The 16,655-nt window shown below is 53.6% G+C and overlaps 1 protein-coding gene across 8 annotated transcripts in view; it reads left to right on the plus strand.

Annotated features, from left to right (window-relative positions):
- Positions 1–555: 555 nt before the first annotated feature.
- Positions 556–16,655, plus strand: part of DNAI3 (dynein axonemal intermediate chain 3) — a 100,979-nt gene continuing 84,879 nt past the window's right edge. For 4 of the 8 annotated variants that reach the window (XM_083157883.1, XM_083157889.1, XM_083157886.1 and 1 more), the window contains exons 1-2: positions 556–719; positions 16,460–16,555. In XM_083157883.1, coding sequence (XP_083014009.1) covers positions 16,462–16,555 — 94 coding nt within the window. In that variant the 5' untranslated portion in view covers positions 556–719; positions 16,460–16,461. Of the gene's footprint in view, positions 720–8,569; positions 8,613–15,493; positions 15,513–16,459; positions 16,556–16,655 lie in introns of those variants that run through there. The other 4 variants (XM_083157885.1, XM_083157887.1, XM_083157888.1 and 1 more) reach the window with 3 other exon arrangements.

The following is a 16,655-nucleotide window of genomic DNA, read 5'->3' on the forward strand; positions in this document are numbered from 1 at the left end:
CATGTGATGTTTTGCAGAAGATAGTTCATAGTGGGTTTTTTGGCGTAAATACTCCGCTTACGTGCGGTAGCACCGCTTGGCTCCCGTTCGGATGCGGTATTCCCGAGCAAACTCTGTAATACTCTGTGATACCGTGCCGAATCGGAGTGTTTCTCCCGCACACGCATGCTTTGTATGTCGTCCGTAAACACGCCCTGTTCTTAACGAGTGAGTCCGTCCGAATGCGGAGTACACGTGGGCGTTTCTACGGACGATGGCCGCATGCGGCAAAACACCGTGGCGTGCGGACCGCTCCGTAAGAATGCGGGAATATCCGCACCGATCTGAATAAGGGCCCATGTAGCTGCCGGTGTCTCTGGCAGCTGTGCCTCAGGCTCCTGCATCTCTGTCTCAGTGTCTCCGTCACGTGATCTCCTCTCTCCCCTAGCTCTGCTGTAACCAGGGAGACATACGGGGCGGAGCCTGAAAGACGCCTGATCTATTAATGGCTGACAGTCCTGTCAATCACGTTGCGACCCCGCCCAGGTACCGCTGTTTCGGATGCGGAGTGTTTATTGGCTGCTCTCGCTGTGACTCATCCGGCGGCCGCGTGCCTTAGTTACAGGGGTTACCAGGGACGCCGCCAAGGTGCTGCGGTGTGTGACCGTTCTCGTCCAGACGCCCGGACCCCCGGAGACCGAGCCCGCTCCCTCACACGGAAACCGCTCCCCGGGCCTGAGGTAAGTGTGCATGCGCCAGTGACGCACTTGCGGCAACACTCAGAGGCAAATGCGGAGGCCCCCTGCACCCAGGCCCGGAACACTCATATATCTGGAGCCGAATACCCCGCCCCCTTGAACAGAACATTTTAGTACACTTCATATTGAGCGATTTTTTTTGTTACAAAAGAAACAATTCATATTCACTAATGGGGGTGGGGGGGGGGGGGGTGTATCCAGGCCGCAGCCATGCTTACAGCCCCTGAGCTCCTCAGAACCTTGGGGCCCCTCACAAGCTTGGGGCCTGGTACAGGTGCCCCCTTTGACCCCCCCTGTCGCCTGCCTTGCCTGTCCCCCACCCTCCTCAGCCCTGTACCCGTGCACAGCATCCAGGTCCGGCTCTGCCACTAGGCGGGGGCTACACCTGGCCGGAGCACACTGACATCACTAGCTGTCCCTCTTGTGGAGCAGCAGAAACGGGCAGTCAGGACAGTATGCAGTGCAGGTCAGGTCCATTATATATTATGAAGAGCATGTGTCCCTCCTGGAATGTACAATCTAATATACCCCTTCCCCGTCCCCACACCACCTTCCACCAGGGTCCACCCCCAAGGCTAAATTGGGCCCCATGAAACTGCTGGCGCGGTGGCGGGTGGCTAACGCCACAGCCAGGACGTCAGTACCCGCCCTGTCTTCAGCAATTTGCAGAGGAAATAAAATCATTGGCTGGTCGTGAGGTGAGGCGCAGGGGCAAACGCAGGATTTTCAGAAGGGGGTTTCCAGAGGGGCGGAGCAAAGCACGGAGATGGACACTTAGGTGACCCAGTATATGCCGGGTCAGTTAAAGTATTATGGATAGACCAAATGTATATAAATAATAACAATAAAAAATATATATCTATATACATATATATACACACACACATCGGTAGGACTCCATCTGTATATACATACAGGGGCGTCAACAGCAGTGTAGACCCCCTGGGCATAGCATTGTATTGGGGCCCCTACCGATCCTCCAGCGGTAGGGGTGGGGGAAGCTTTGATGTCCCCCGGGTGGTAGGGGGTATTATATCAACCGCTCAGCATGTAGGGCCTGGATCAGTAATTTCCACTAATTACCCCTTTACTGAACAGATGGTGGGAGAAGGGGGCATTGGGCTGAATGAAGGGGCCCTGTTAATATGCAGAGGAGGGGTGTATAGTGGAGTGGGCTCATTATTCATAATTTTCTGGAGGGAGGACAGCTTGCTTGACTGCAGATATCTCCAGTTCCCAGAAATAGATTTCTTAGATTTGAATGGAATTAAAAACTAGAGAATCCTACCAGCGGCGTAGCTATGTTTTGGGCGCCCCCCCCCCCGCCGCCCATTCAAACCCCCCCAATCCCCCGCAGCCTTACCTTTCGCGCTGGTCCCGGCGGCTCCGTTCTTCTGCTGAGGACCACCACAAAATGGCCGCCCCCATACAGCAGACAGTTTCAGAGAACTGTGTGCTATATGGGGGCGGCCATTTTGTGGTGGTCCTCAGAAGAAGAACGGAGCCGCCGGGACCAGCGAAATAGGTAAGCCTGCGGGGGATTGGGGGGAGGTGTAACTATAGCACCGCAGCCCCCGGCGCCCCCATATGCACAGCGCCCCCCCACGGTGGCGGGGGCTGCGGTTCTATAGTTACGCCAGTGAATCCCACCTACCAAATGGTATTGGGGACTAGAGGATCAGAGTTCAGGAGGCAGAGGAATCTGCCAACGAGAATATAAAACTACATACCAGGTGTGTGGAGCTGGAGCAGTAACCAGCTGCTGGAAGGATGATATCTCTGGTTCTGGGCTCAGTAGAGACAAGCTGCTAGTGTCCCTCAAAGGGGGAGAGTCCCAGCTTTTGGAATATACCCTCAGAAAAACTCTAAGTCAGACAGAACCTGAAATATCTGACTGGGAAGAGCAATTAACAGGCTTGGATGGGGACCACTCAGATATCTCCGGTTTCCAAGGGCCGTTTTTTTAAATTCTTGTACCCATGGAAAGAGGGGTCCCTCAGCTTTCAGTCTAGGGCCCTTAGACTCCTGGGTACTCAGAACCCCCCCCCCCCCCCTCCTGCGTGCGCCACTGACGAGCGTGGGACCTCGTATGGCACAGAGGGAATTCAGCGGCCGGGGGGGGGCGTTTGGTGGGGCTTCAGCGCCCGCTAAGCTGAGAGATGCAGTCTACGTGCGTCTGTCGCAGTGTAATCAGTGGGGTCACATTTACTAATATGGGAGCTGTAGTGAAGATGGGATGTTGCCCATAGCAACCCATCAATTTCTATTTATTATCTTCTAGAAGGTGCGTGATAAGTAAGTAGAATCTGATGGGTTGCTATAGGCAACATCCCATCTTCACTAAAACTCCCATCTTCGAAAATGTTACCCCAGTGTGTCCATGGCTTGTGCCCAGCCTGGCATCAGTGGCTATGTCCCTGTGCCCAGCTTGGCATCAGCGGCTATGTCCTTGTGCCCAGCCTGGCATCAGTGGCTATGTCCCTGTGCCCAGCCTGGCATCAGTGGCTATGTCCCTGTGCCCAGCCTGGCATCAGTGGCTATGTCCCTGTGCCCAGCCTGGCATCAGCGGCTATGTCCTTGTGCCCAGCCTGGCATCAGCGGCTATGTCCCTGTGCCCAGCCTGACATCAGTGGCTATGTCCCTGTGCCCAGCCTGGCATCAGCGGCTATGTCCCTGTGCCCAGCCTGACATCAGTGGCTATGTCCCTGTGCCCAGCTTGGCATCAGCGGCTATGTCCTTGTGCCCAGCCTGGCATCAGTGGCTATGTCCCTGTGCCCAGCCTGACATCAGTGGCTATGTTCCTGTGCCCAGCTTGGCATCAGCGGCTATGTCCTTGTGCCCAGCCTGGCATCAGTGGCTATGTCCCTGTGCCCAGCCTGGCATCAGTGGCTATGTCCCTGTGCCCAGCCTGGCATCAGTGGCTATGTCCCTGTGCCCAGCCTGGCATCAGTGGCTATGTCCCTGTGCCCAGCCTGGCATCAGTGGCTATGTCCCTGTGCCCAGCCTGGCATCAGTGACTATGTCCCTGTGCCCAGCCTGGCATCAGTGGCTATGTCTCTGTGTCCAGCCTGGCAGCGGGCATTCTCTACAATCTTGAGTGGTGTCCGCGCAGTCGCCCGTGCAGGTGATGCCGGGTTACCACATAATGTTATCTGCGTGAGGACAGATCTGAGCTGGACTGCAGTCCCTGGGACCCCTGCGATACTTCCTGCAGTATGTCTGGTTTCTCCCTTGTTCTATCACATTTAGGCACCGTTCCTGCTCCTTTGTGTCTGTTCTGGGAACATGGGGTCTAGAGCGCACACAAATGAGCCTTTATTTCCACGTGGCCTGGTATAACAAACAGGGCGCAGATCAGCATCGGCTCTGTGGCCGCCAGTGTGTGCCTTGGCTTGGAGTATGCGGCAGCTCCTCATGTGACCCCGAGGAAATCACTGAGCGTGGAATTCCACTCACTAATGTAAGAGACAATAAAGAACACAGAGAACTGGCCCAGCCCTGTCCCCCTCCCACCGCCCTTCATCTACTGCTACAATATAAGATCTATTGGTAAATACTGGGCCGGGTTCAGCGGTGCACACAATATCTTCAGAAACTACAATGCAGTGAGCGAGGATTCATTTGCATGCTGCCGGCCTGGGGGGGGGGGGTGCGCCATAGGAGTGACCGGGGTCATAGGAGAGCCACTCTGCCGGCCTGGGGGGGGGGGTGCGCCATAGGAGTGACCGGGGTCATAGGAGAGCCACTCTGCCGGCCTGGGGAGGGGGGGCATAGTAGTGACACCGGGGTCATAGGAGAGACACTCTGCCGGCCTGGGGGGGGGGGGGTGACATAGGAGTGACCGGGGTCATAGGAGAGCCACTCTGCCGGCCTGGGGAGGGGGGGCATAGGAGTGACACCGGGGTCATAGGAGAGACACTCTGCCAGCCTGGGGGGGTGACATAGGAGTGACCGGGGTCATAGGAGAGCCACTCTGCTGGCCTGGGGGGGGGGGGGGGGGCGGCGCCATAGGAGTGACCGGGGTCATAGGAGAGACACTCTGCCGGCCTGGGGGGGGCGCCATCGGAGTGACCGGGGTCATAGGAGAGCCACCCTGCCTGCCTGGGGGGGGGGGGGGGGGGGGGCATAGGAGTGACACCAGTGTCATAGGAGAGCCAATCTGCCGGCCTGGGGAGGGTGGGGGGGACCATAGGAGTGACACCGGGGTCATAGGAGAGCCACCCTGCCGGCCTGGGGGGTGGGGGGGGGGGGTGGGGGGCGCCATAGGAATGACACCAGTGTCTTAGGAGAGCCACCCTGCCGGCCTGGGGTGGGGGGGGGGTGCCATAGGAGTGACACCGGGGTCATAGGAGAGCCAATCTGCCGGCCTGGGGAGGGGGGTGCCATAGGAGTGACACCGGGGTCATAGGAGTGACACCCTGCCGGCCTGGGGAGGGGGTGCCATAGGAGTGACACCCTGCCGGCCCGGCCTGGGGAGGGGGGGGGATCATAGGAGAACCACCGGTGCCTTAGGAGAGCCAGTCTGCCCTGTGTGGTGCAGGATGTGATGTGATACCTATACCTGCATGTAGGGTGGTGGAAGACGGCGTGGAGACAAATTACTGCCTTACCCCGGGTGACAATATTCTGACAATATAGTGAATACAAAAAACGTACTTCCCGGGCCAGATTACCAATGGGGTGTATGGGGCTACACCCCAGGCCTGCACGTATAAATAGGCCCATCAATATGATGCCTAGTGCCCAGCTGGCCACACACAGTCAGCCATTAATCAATATATTAAACTTGTATTTCTATTTTCTGGATGCAACTTTTCTGATTTAATATATTTAAGGAGACAATTGGGAGGGGGTTACACCCGCCCACATGGCTCTGGCCACACCTACACTGGTCACACCTCCACTTCGGACTAGGTAAATGCTAAAGGACCACGTGACAGACCACGGCTAGGGGAGGAGCAAAATTTGGTGTGCTAGCAGTTTTACCATCTATTCCCTTTAGTAACCAGTGGCTGGTTGGTTAGTTTCATCCCTTCTGACTATAAACCCTTAACCATTATCAGCCTAAGGAGCACGTGCCCATTAATCCGGCTGTCCTATCTCTCTAAAGCCCTGTACACATGCATCGATTTTCAATTCCATTTTGCTTAAAGAAGCTAAATCAAATCAAATCCTAAACGAAATCAAATAATTTTTGTGTCACTTCCGATCTACATTCGATTCGATGCGTGCTCCCATTTTCACAAAATCAAACAGAAACATCTACTGTGCAGCCAAGGAAATATCGAATTCGATCCAGTAAATCAAATGTGTACAATGTACCATGAATGTATATCGAATTTGATATCTAATGCAAAAGTACAGATCTAATGCCAAATCTAATAGAAAATCAAATCAAAAGCAAATCGATGTGTGTGTACAGGCCTTAAAGCTATGTACACACACTTCGTTTTGCTTTAGATTCGATGTTAGATTCGATTTTCTGTTAGATCTGGCATTAGATCTTACCAATCAGTTTGGCATTAGATCAGTATTTTTGCATTAGATATCGATTTTGATATCGAATTCGATTTACATTCACGGTACATTGTACACATTCGATTTACGGAATCGAATTCGATATTTCCTTGGCTGCACAGTAGATTTTTCTTTTCAATTTTGAGAAAACGGGAGCGCGCATTGAATCGAATGCAGATCGAAAGTGTCCTAAAAAACATTCGCTGTGGATTCGATTTTGCTTCGGTACTTCGGTGTAGTTTCACGGCGCCGCCGCGCGCACACTCTGTCTCTGAAACTTGGCAGCCTGCCAGAGGCTCTGTTTAACTGTGCGCGTGCCGCTCTAGCTCTGTCTGACTGTGCGCGTGCCGCTCTAGCTCTGTCTGACTGTGCGCGTGCCGCTCTAGCTCTGTCTGACTGTGCCCGTGCCACTCTAGCTCTGTCTGACTGTGCACGTGCCGCTCTAGCTCTGTCTGACTGTGCGCGTGCCGCTCTAGCTCTGTCTGACTGTGCGCGTGCCGCTCTAGCTCTGTCTGACTGTGCCCGTGCCGCTCTAGCTCTGTCTGACTGTGCGCGTGCCGCTCTAGCTCTGTTTGACTGTGCGCCTGCCGCTCTAGCTCTGTTTAACTGTGCGCGTGCCGCTCTAGCTCTGTTTAACTGTGCGCGTGCCGCTCTAGCTCTGTTTAACTGTGCGCGTGCCGCTCTAGCTCTGTTTAACTGTGCGCGTGCCGCTCTAGCTCTGTTTAACTGTGCGCGTGCTGCTCTAGCTCTGTTTAACTGTGCGCGTGCCGCTCTAGCTCTGTTTAACTGTGCGCGTGCCGCTCTAGCTGTAAGCTACGCATTGTCAGCTTACGTTATCAGCGTAGCGCCGGGCAGCAGGAGCAGCGCGCTGCCCAGGTGCTGACAGGTCACTGTGGTAAATTTAGACGCTTTAGCGTCAGAAAACCGGACTACCTGCGCTAGCCGCTAACAAGCCGGGGTTTCTGGACTTAGACGCTAAAGCCTCTGAATTTAGTTGGGTCTAGACTATTGAAACCTGTCCACAGTGCCACTAGTCGACGCAACAGCTGTCGACCGTGTAAATCCCACTATCCACGCCAACCCAAAGCGTGGCGAGCGGCGGCGGTACGCGTCCTACGACCTTTTCATACCCCCACTATCCACGTCGGCGTGGAGTTGATATTATAAAGTGTGGCAAGCACAGCGAGCCCGAAGTGTGGCGAGGGGACGCGTACACCTTCACAGCTATCCGCGTCCCCTCGCGGGCTTCACAGGTGTCCGCGTGGGGATCTGCCGTGTGATGCGTGGACACATCTGTATAATAAGTTCTGTAGGAAGACAAAGGATCGGCCTACTGAGGTAATAAATCACACCCTACCTGCATTTCTTTGCACTGTATTTATAGAACCCTAGAATGTGACAGGAGATCAGAACCTCTTCTCCCATCTAATAGTTATTAGGGGTTATGGTTGGGGTAGTAAGGACTGTGTATAGTTTATGGGTTACACGGAAGCCTGACGCAGATAAGAACCATCTATTGTGCCCCTTTGGTGAACCCACAAATTGTGCCCAACAAGGTGAGAGCACTGGGCAGTCCCCCGATGTGACCCACAGCTTCTCACGTGGAGAAGACATTAACACTATGGAAACAGTGGGGCTATTAGTATAGTGAGGAGGTGTACGCGCCCTCATGGCACTGGCCACGCCCACACAGAACTGACCATACCCACATGATATGGGCCACCTCTAGATAGCACTGGCCACACCCACAGAGCATTGACTGTGCCCTCATGGCACTGGCCACACCCACAGAGAACTGGCCACACCCACACAGCACTTGGTACACCTGTTCTGCTTCTCACTACAGGCCCGTGGTCATCGCCCGCACCAGGCCTATTTGGCCCTATATCCAGCCCTGTGACCAGTAGATCAGTGGTCAGGGAACTCGGTCCTCATTACCCCACACAGTGCATGTTTTGCTGATAATCCAGCAGGTGCACAGGTGTACTAATTACTCACAGACACATTTTATAAGGTCCGCAGGTGGAGTTAATTATTTCACTTGTGATTCTGTGAGGAGACCTGCAAAACATGCACTGTGTGGGGTAATGATGACCGAGTTCCCTGACCACTGCAGTAGATCAATGCTGTATATGCTAATTACCTTTGTCCTGCTTTCCCCATCCTCCCTACATTACACAATTGTTTATACAAATCCCGTGTATCATCGTGCTGCTGCCAGCTCAGTCATGCACCGTGTTAATCTATAATCTCATCACACAAAACCTGTCACTGGATCTGATATTACATATGGCAGTTCTTAGAGTGTTATTATCTATCAGCAGAGTGCTGTGCAGTACAGGAGAGGCTGGCTGGCTAGTGAGTAGGAGAGGTACAGGCGAGGCTGGCTAGTGAGTAGGAGAGGTACAGGGGAGGCTGGCTAGTGAGTAGGAGAGGTACAGGCGAGGCTGGCTGGCTGGCTAGTGAGTAGGAGAGGTACAGGGGAGGCCGGCTGGCTAGTGAGTAGGAGAGGTACATGGGAGGCCGACTGGCTAGTGAGTAGGAGAGGCTGGCTGGCTAGTGAGTAGTAGAGGTACAGGAGAGAATGGCTGGCTAGTGAGTAGGAGAGGTACAGGGGGAGTCTGGCTGGCTAATGAGTAGGAGAGGTACAGGGGAGGCTGGCTAGTGAGTAGGAGAGGTACAGCGGAGGCTGGCTAGTGAGTAGGAGAGGTACAGGGGAGGCTGGCTGGCTAGTGAGTAGGAGAGATACAGGGGAGTCCGACTGGCTAGTGAGTAGGAGAGGTACAGGGGAGGCTGGCTGGCTAGTGAGTAAGAGAGGTACAGGGGAGGCTGGCTGGCTAGTGAGTAGGAGAGGTACAGGAAAGGCTGGCTAGTGAGTAGGAGAGGTACATGGGAGGCCGACTGGCTAGTGAGTAGGAGAGGTACAAGAGAGGCTGGCTGTCTAGTGAGTAGGAGAGGTACAGGGGAGTCTGGCTGGCTAATGATTAGGAGAGGTACAGGGGAGGCTGGCTAGTGAATAGGAGAGGTACAGGAGAGGCCTGCTGGCTAGTGAGTAGGAGAGGTGCAGGGGAGTCCGACTAGCTAGTGAGTAGGAGAGGTACAGGGGAGGCTGGCTGGCTAGTGAGTAAGAGAGGTACAGGGGAGGCTGGCTGGCTAGTGAGTAGCAGAGGTACAGGAGAGGCTGTCTGGCAGGTGAGTAGGAGAGGTACAGGACAGGCTGGCTGGCTAATGAGTAGGAGAGGTATAGGGGAGGCTGCTGGCTGGCTAGTGAGTAGGAGATGTACAGGAGAGGCTGGCTAGTGAGAAGAAGAGGTACAGGAGAGGCTGGTTGGCTATATAGTAGGAGAGGTATAGGGGAGTCTGAGGTACAGGGGAGTCCGGCTGGCTAATGAGTATGAGAGGTATAGGAGAGGCTGGCTGGCTAATAAGAAGGAGAGATACAGGGGAGGCTGGTTGGCTGGTGAGTAGGAGAGGTACAGGGGAAGCTGGTTGGCTAGTGAGTAGGAGAGGTACAGGGGAGTCTGAGGTACAGGGGAGTCCGGCTGGCTAGTGAGTAGGAGAGATACAGGGGAGTCCGACTGGCTAGTGAGTAGGAGAGGTACAGGAGAGGCTGGCTGGCTAATAAGTAGGAGAGGTACAGGGGAGGCTGGTTGGCTAGTGAGTAGGAGAGGTACAGGGGAGGCTGGTTGGCTAGTGAGTAGGAGAGATACAGGGGAGTCCGACTGGCTAGTGAGTAAGAGAGGTACAGGGGTGGCTGGCTGGCTAGTGAGTAGGAGAGGTACAGGAGAGGCTGTCTGGCAGGTGAGTAGGAGAGGTACAGGAGAGGCCGGCTGGCTAATGAGTAGGAGAGGTACAGGGGAGGCTGGCTGGCTAGTGAGTAGGAGATGTACAGGAGAGGCTGGCTAGTAAGAAGGAGAGGTACAGGAGAGGCTGGCTAGCTATATAGTAGGAGAGGTATAGGGGAGTCTGAGGTACAGGGGAGTCCGGCTGGCTAATGAGTTGGAGAGGTACAGGGGAGGCTGGCTAATGAGTAGGAGAGGTACAGGAGGGGCTGGTTGGCTAGTGAGTAGGAGAGGTACAGGGGAGGCTGGCTGGCTAGTGAGTAGGAAAGGTACAGGAGAGGCTGGCTAGTGAGTAGGAGGTACAGGGGAGGCTGGCTGGCTAATGAGTAGGAGAGGTACAGGAGATGCTGGCTGGCTAGTGAGTAGGAGAGGTACAGGAGAGGCCGACTGGCTAGTGAGTAGGAGAGGTACAGGGGAGGCTGGCTGGTTAATGAGAAGAAGAGGTACAGGAGAGGCTGGCTGGCTAATAAGAAGGAGAGGTACAGGGGAGTCCGGCTGGCTAGTGAGTAGGAGAGGTACAGGGGAGTCCGACTGGCTAGTGAGTAGGAGAGGTACAGGAGAGGCTGGCTGGCTAATAAGTAGGTGAGGTACAAGGGAGGCTGGTTGGCTAGTGAGTAGGAGAGGTACAGGGGAGGCTGGTTGGCTAGTGAGTAGGAGAGGTACAGGGGAGTCTGAGGTACAGGGGACTCCGGCTGGCTAGTGAGAAGGAGAGGTACAGGGGAGGCTGGCTAGTGAGTAGGAGAGGTACAGGGGAGGCTGGCTAGTGAGTAGGAGAGGTACAGGGGAGTCCGGCTGGCTAGTGAGTAGGAGAGGTAAAGGGGAGGCTGGCTAGTGAGTAGGAGAGGTACAGGGGAGACCGACTGGCTAGTGAGTAGGAGAGGTACAGGGGAGTCCGACTGACTAGTGAGTAGGAGAGGTACAGGGGAGGCTGGCTGGCTAGTGAGTAGGAGAGGTACAGGAGAGTCCGGCTAGCTAGTGAGTAGGAGAGGTACAGGGGAGGCTGGCTAGTGAGTAGAAGAGGTACAGGAGAGGCCGGCTGGCTAGTGAGTAGGAGAGGTACAGGAGAGTCCGGCTAGCTAGTGAGTAGGAGAGGTACAGGGGAGGCTGGCTGGCTGGCTAATGAATAGGAGAGGTACAGGGGAGGCTGGCTGGCTAGTGAGTAGGAGAGGTACAGGGGAGGCTGGCTAGTGAGTAGGAGAGGTAAAGGGTAGTCCGACTGGCTAGTGAGTAGGAGAGTTACAGGGGAGGATGTCTGGCTAGTGAGTAGGAGAGGTAGGGGCGGGTGTGGGGGGTGTTGCAGTTGGGTGGGGGATGGTCGGGGACAGGGGTGCTGCCGGTTTTGGAAGGGCGGGGTTGGCGTGGGTGAGGGACGGGGTCTGGGCTTGCCAGGGGGGAGGGTGTCCAGTGGTGCTGTGGGTGTGCATACCCTCCAACATGACCCATTGCATATGGTACACAATGCTCTGCTCCTGGGCTTCCCTGGTAATGTATGATTGCCAGCACCTGTGGTGACACCTTTCTTATCAGTTACCCAGCTCCCCACATGTGCTGGCAATCCTACATTATCCATACCTCCCAGCATGCCCCTCTCCAGGAGGACACAATGCTCTGCTCCTGGACTTCCCTGGTAAATGTAGGATTGCCAGCACCTGTGGGGAGCTGGTAACTGATAAGAAAGGTGTCACCACAGGTGCTGGCAATCATACATTACTATGGAAGCCCAGGAACAGAGCATTTTCTCCCTCATGGAGAGGGTCAGGTACATACCTCCCAACAGTCCCGATTTTAGCGGGACAGTCCCGATTATCAGGGCCTGTCCCGCTGTCCCACCCGCGGGTGGCAGTGTCCCGCGGTGTGGGGGGGCTGTTGGGAGTCCCCCCTGTCAGCTGCTAAGCAGCGGGGAATAAACGCTGTGCGCATGCCAGGGGGCTGGGGGCATGGCTAGAGGCTCACAGAGCCTCTGGGTCATGCCCCCATAGCGGCAAAATGGGAGCGTGGCCTCGCGGGGGAGCCGCGGGTATAGGCCATGCCCCCAAATTAGGCCACATCCCCCGAAAATATCGACGCGCCTGCGGCGCGCAGCATCAGCATCCCACCTGCTGCACTGGCAAAGTTGGGAGGCAAGTATGCGAGTAAGTGAATTAGCTCACCCAGGGAGTATGTGGAGATAGATAGAGAGAGAGAGGGAGGGAGGGGGAGAGGAGGAGAGAGAGATAGAGAGAGACAGACAGACAGAAGAGGTCCAAGATCAGAACCTTGGGAGACCCCTACTGACAGTGGAAGTGCAGGAGACAGTAGGTTTCTCCCAGGGTTAATACTGAGTAAATAAGAGCAGTGCGTCTAGGCCTGCACACTGCCGGACAGCCTTTTCTCAGTAATAATATACTGGGCACTGGTTCCTTTGTTATTAACACTTGCTCTTTCTTGGCACTTAGTCGATGGCGTTATTGAGGACGGGCATTGTGTAATTATCTGCCTGCTTTTCCCATTATGTTTACTATTGCTAGGCTTACAGTACTGTCCCTTTAACCTGGGACACTAATGAATTACACAGGTTCTGGGGCATACCTGCATTTCACCTGGCTTTAATCAGCCACAGAACCTGTGTAATCCATTGGTTAGACTAAGCATAGTTTACCTGTGCTGTGACTGATAGGGGTGAGATACAGTATGTGGGTGATTAATCACATGTGGTGTGTGTGTGTGCTGTGCTGTGACTGATAGGGGTGAGATACAGTATGTGGGTGATTAATCACATGTGGTGTGTGTGTGTGTGTGCTCTGTGCTGTGCTGTGACTGATAGGGGTGAGATACAGTATGTGGGTGATTAATCACATGTGGTGTGTGTGTGTGCTCTGTGCTGTGACTGATAGGGGTGAGATACAGTATGTGGGTGATTAATCACATGTGGTGTGTGTGTGCTCTGTGCTGTGCTGTGACTGATAGGGGTGAGATACAGTATGTGGGTGATTAATCACATGTGGTGTGTGTGTGCTCTGTGCTGTGCTGTGACTGATAGGGGTGAGATACAGTATGTGGGTGATTAATCACATGTGGTGTGTGTGTGCTCTGTGCTGTGACTGATAGGGGTGAGATACAGTATGTGGGTGATTAATCACATGTGGTGTGTGTGTGCTCTGTGCTGTGCTGTGACTGATAGGGGTGAGATACAGTATGTGGGTGATTAATCACATGTGGTGTGTGTGTGTGTGTGCTGTGACTGATAGGGGTGAGATACAGTATGTGGGTGATTAATCACATGTGGTGTGTGTGTGCTCTGTGCTGTGCTGTGACTGATAGGGGTGAGATACAGTATGTGGGTGATTAATCACATGTGGTGTGTGTGTGTGCTGTGACTGATAGGGGTGAGATACAGTATGTGGGTGACATTAATCACATGTGGTGTGTGTGCTGTGCTGTGACTGATAGGGGTGAGATACAGTATGTGGGTGATTAATCACGTGTGTGTGTGTGTGTGTGTGTGTGCTGTGCTGTGCTGTGACTGATAGGGGTGAGATACAGTATGTGGGTGATTAATCACATGTGGGGTGTGTGTGCTCTGTGCTGTGACTGATAGGGGTGAGATACAGTATGTGGGTGATTAATCACGTGTGTGTGTGTGTGCTGTGCTGTGACTGATAGGGGTGAGATACAGTATGTGGGTGATTAATCACATGTGGTGTGGTGTGCTGTGCTGTGACTGATAGGGGTGAGATACAGTATGTGGGTGATTAATCACATGTGGTGTGTGTGCTGTGACTGATAGGGGTGAGATACAGTATGTGGGTGATTAATCACATGTGGTGTTTGTGTGCTGTGACTGATAGGGGTGAGATACAGTATGTGGGTGATTAATCACATGTGGTGTGGTGTGCTGTGACTGATAGGGGTGAGATACAGTATGTGGGTGATTAATCACATGTGGTGTGTGTGTGTGTGTGTGTGCTCTGTGCTGTGCTGTGACTGATACGGGTGAGATACAGTTTGTGGGTGATTAATCACATGTGGTGGGTGTGTGTGTGTGTGTGCTGTGCTGTGACTGATAGGGGTGAGATACAGTATGTGGGTGATTTATCACATGTGGTGTGCGTGCTGTGCTGTGACTGATAGGGGTGAGATACAGTTTGTGGGTGATAAATCACATGTGGTGTGTGTGTGTGTATTTGCTGTGCTGTGACTGATAGGGGTGAGATACAGTATGTGGGTGATTTATCACATGTGGTGTGTGTGCTGTGCTGTGACTGATAGGGGTGAGATACAGTATGTGGGTGATTAATCACGTGTGTGTGTGTGTGTGTGTGTGTGCTGTGCTGTGACTGATAGGGGTGAGATACAGTATGTGGGTGATTAATCACATGTGGGGTGTGTGTGCTCTGTGCTGTGACTGATAGGGGTGAGATACAGTATGTGGGTGATTAATCACGTGTGTGTGTGTGTGTGTGCTGTGCTGTGACTGATAGGGGTGAGATACAGTATGTGGGTGATTAATCACATGTGGTGTGGTGTGCTGTGCTGTGACTGATAGGGGTGAGATACAGTATGTGGGTGATTAATCACATGTGGTGTGTGTGCTGTGACTGATAGGGGTGAGATACAGTATGTGGGTGATTAATCACATGTGGTGTTTGTGTGCTGTGACTGATAGGGGTGAGATACAGTATGTGGGTGATTAATCACATGTGGTGTGGTGTGCTGTGACTGATAGGGGTGAGATACAGTATGTGGGTGATTAATCACATGTGGTGTGCTGTGCTGTGACTGATAGGGGTGAGATACAGTATGTGGGTGATTAATCACATGTGGTGTGTGTGCTGTGCTGTGACTGATAGGGGTGAGATACAGTATGTGGGTGATTAATCACATGTGGTGTGTGTGTGTGTGTGTGTGTGTGTGTGCTGTGACTGATAGGGGTGAGATACAGTATGTGGGTGATTAATCACATGTGGTGTGTGTGTGTGTGTGTGTGTGTGTGCTGTGCTGTGACTGATAGGGGTGAGATACAGTATGTGGGTGATTAATCACATGTGGTGTGTGTGTGTGTGTGTGCTGTGCTGTGACTGATAGGGGTGAGATACAGTATGTGGGTGATTAATCACATGTGGTGTGTGTGTGTGTGTGTGTGTGCTCTGTGCTGTGCTGTGACTGATACGGGTGAGATACAGCTTATGGGTGATTAATCACATGTGGTGTGTGTGTGTGCTGTGCTGTGACTGATAGGTGTGAGATACAGTATGTGGGTGATTAATCACATGTGGTGTGTGTGTGTGTGTGCTCTGTGCTGTGCTGTGACTGATAGTGGTGATATACAGTATGTGGGTGATTAATCACATGTGGTGTGTGTGTGCTCTGTGCTGCCCATCTTATTAGTGTAACGGTGTATTCTCAATCTGGCCACAAGATGGAGCTCTGCACACAGGTAATCCTCACCTGTTATTAGTCCAATGTCGGCTGCTAACTTCCCCAAGCGCCTTTATCACTTAAGCTGTGTACACACGGGGGCGATAGGGGCTGAAATCGCTGGAAATATGCTCGCAGTTGACCATATTGCCAGTGATGGGAGTGTTCCCCGGCGATTCGCGCTCCCGTTTTCACCCCCATTCTAATCGCTGGTCGCAGGAGCTTGCCTGGGGTGTCGCTCTCTGCTGATCATTCCCGCACCCTGCCTCTTTCTGACCCCGTGCAGTGATTCCTCCCTGCCTGGGGTGTCGCTCTCTGCTGATCATTCCCGCACCCTGCCTCTTTCTGACCCCGTGCAGTGATTCCTCCCTGCCTGGGGTGTCGCTCTCTGCTGATCATTCCCGCACCCTGCCTCTTTCTGATCCCGTGCAGTTCCTCCTCCCTGCCTGGGGTGTTGCTCTCTGCTGATCATTCCCGCACCCTGCCTCTTTCTGATCCCGTGCAGTTCCTCCTCCCTGCCTGGGGTGTCGCTCTCTGCTGATCATTCCCGCACCCTGCCTCTTTCTGATCCTGTGCAGTTATTCCTCCCTGCCTGGGGTGTCGCTCTCTGCTGTGGTGCTTCTAGCCCAGTTTGGTCTGTATATCACCACTGATCTACACACCAGACCTACAGAAGAGAGCGACACCCCAGGCAGGGAAGATGAACTGCATGGGATCAGAAAGAGGCAGGGTGCGAGAATGATCACTATGTTTGTACTTTCATTGTTGCCATGGGTTACCTCACTTGCACAATACGCCCAGTGTATATGAGCATTCTTCTCTTCATTAATGTATAAAAGACAGCATAACGTGACGTGTCTCTGGCTGCTGTGTGCTTTGTCCGTGTACGGGATGCTCTGTATGATATGCGTTGTGATGTCATCAGTCGCAGCATGTACTTCCATCACCTGTGCTTTTATATTGCAGCAATGTCTGCCCGGGACATGTCCGGATCCCCCAACCGAAGATCAGGCAGCAAGGAGAAAAAAGCTGGGAGTGCAAAGGGAAAAGAGAAGGACTCAGGTGACTGTGATCTCCCTGCTCGATCTCATGTAGCTGTTCCCGCTGCTCTGCTGTGACAGGAGGTTACCTGTGGGACACTGATTGCATACGTATAGCGTGG

This window comes from Crinia signifera, chromosome 8 (assembly GCF_055691185.1).
Source record: "Crinia signifera chromosome 8, ASM5569118v1, whole genome shotgun sequence".
NCBI classification, from domain to species: Eukaryota; Metazoa; Chordata; class Amphibia; order Anura; family Myobatrachidae; genus Crinia; species Crinia signifera.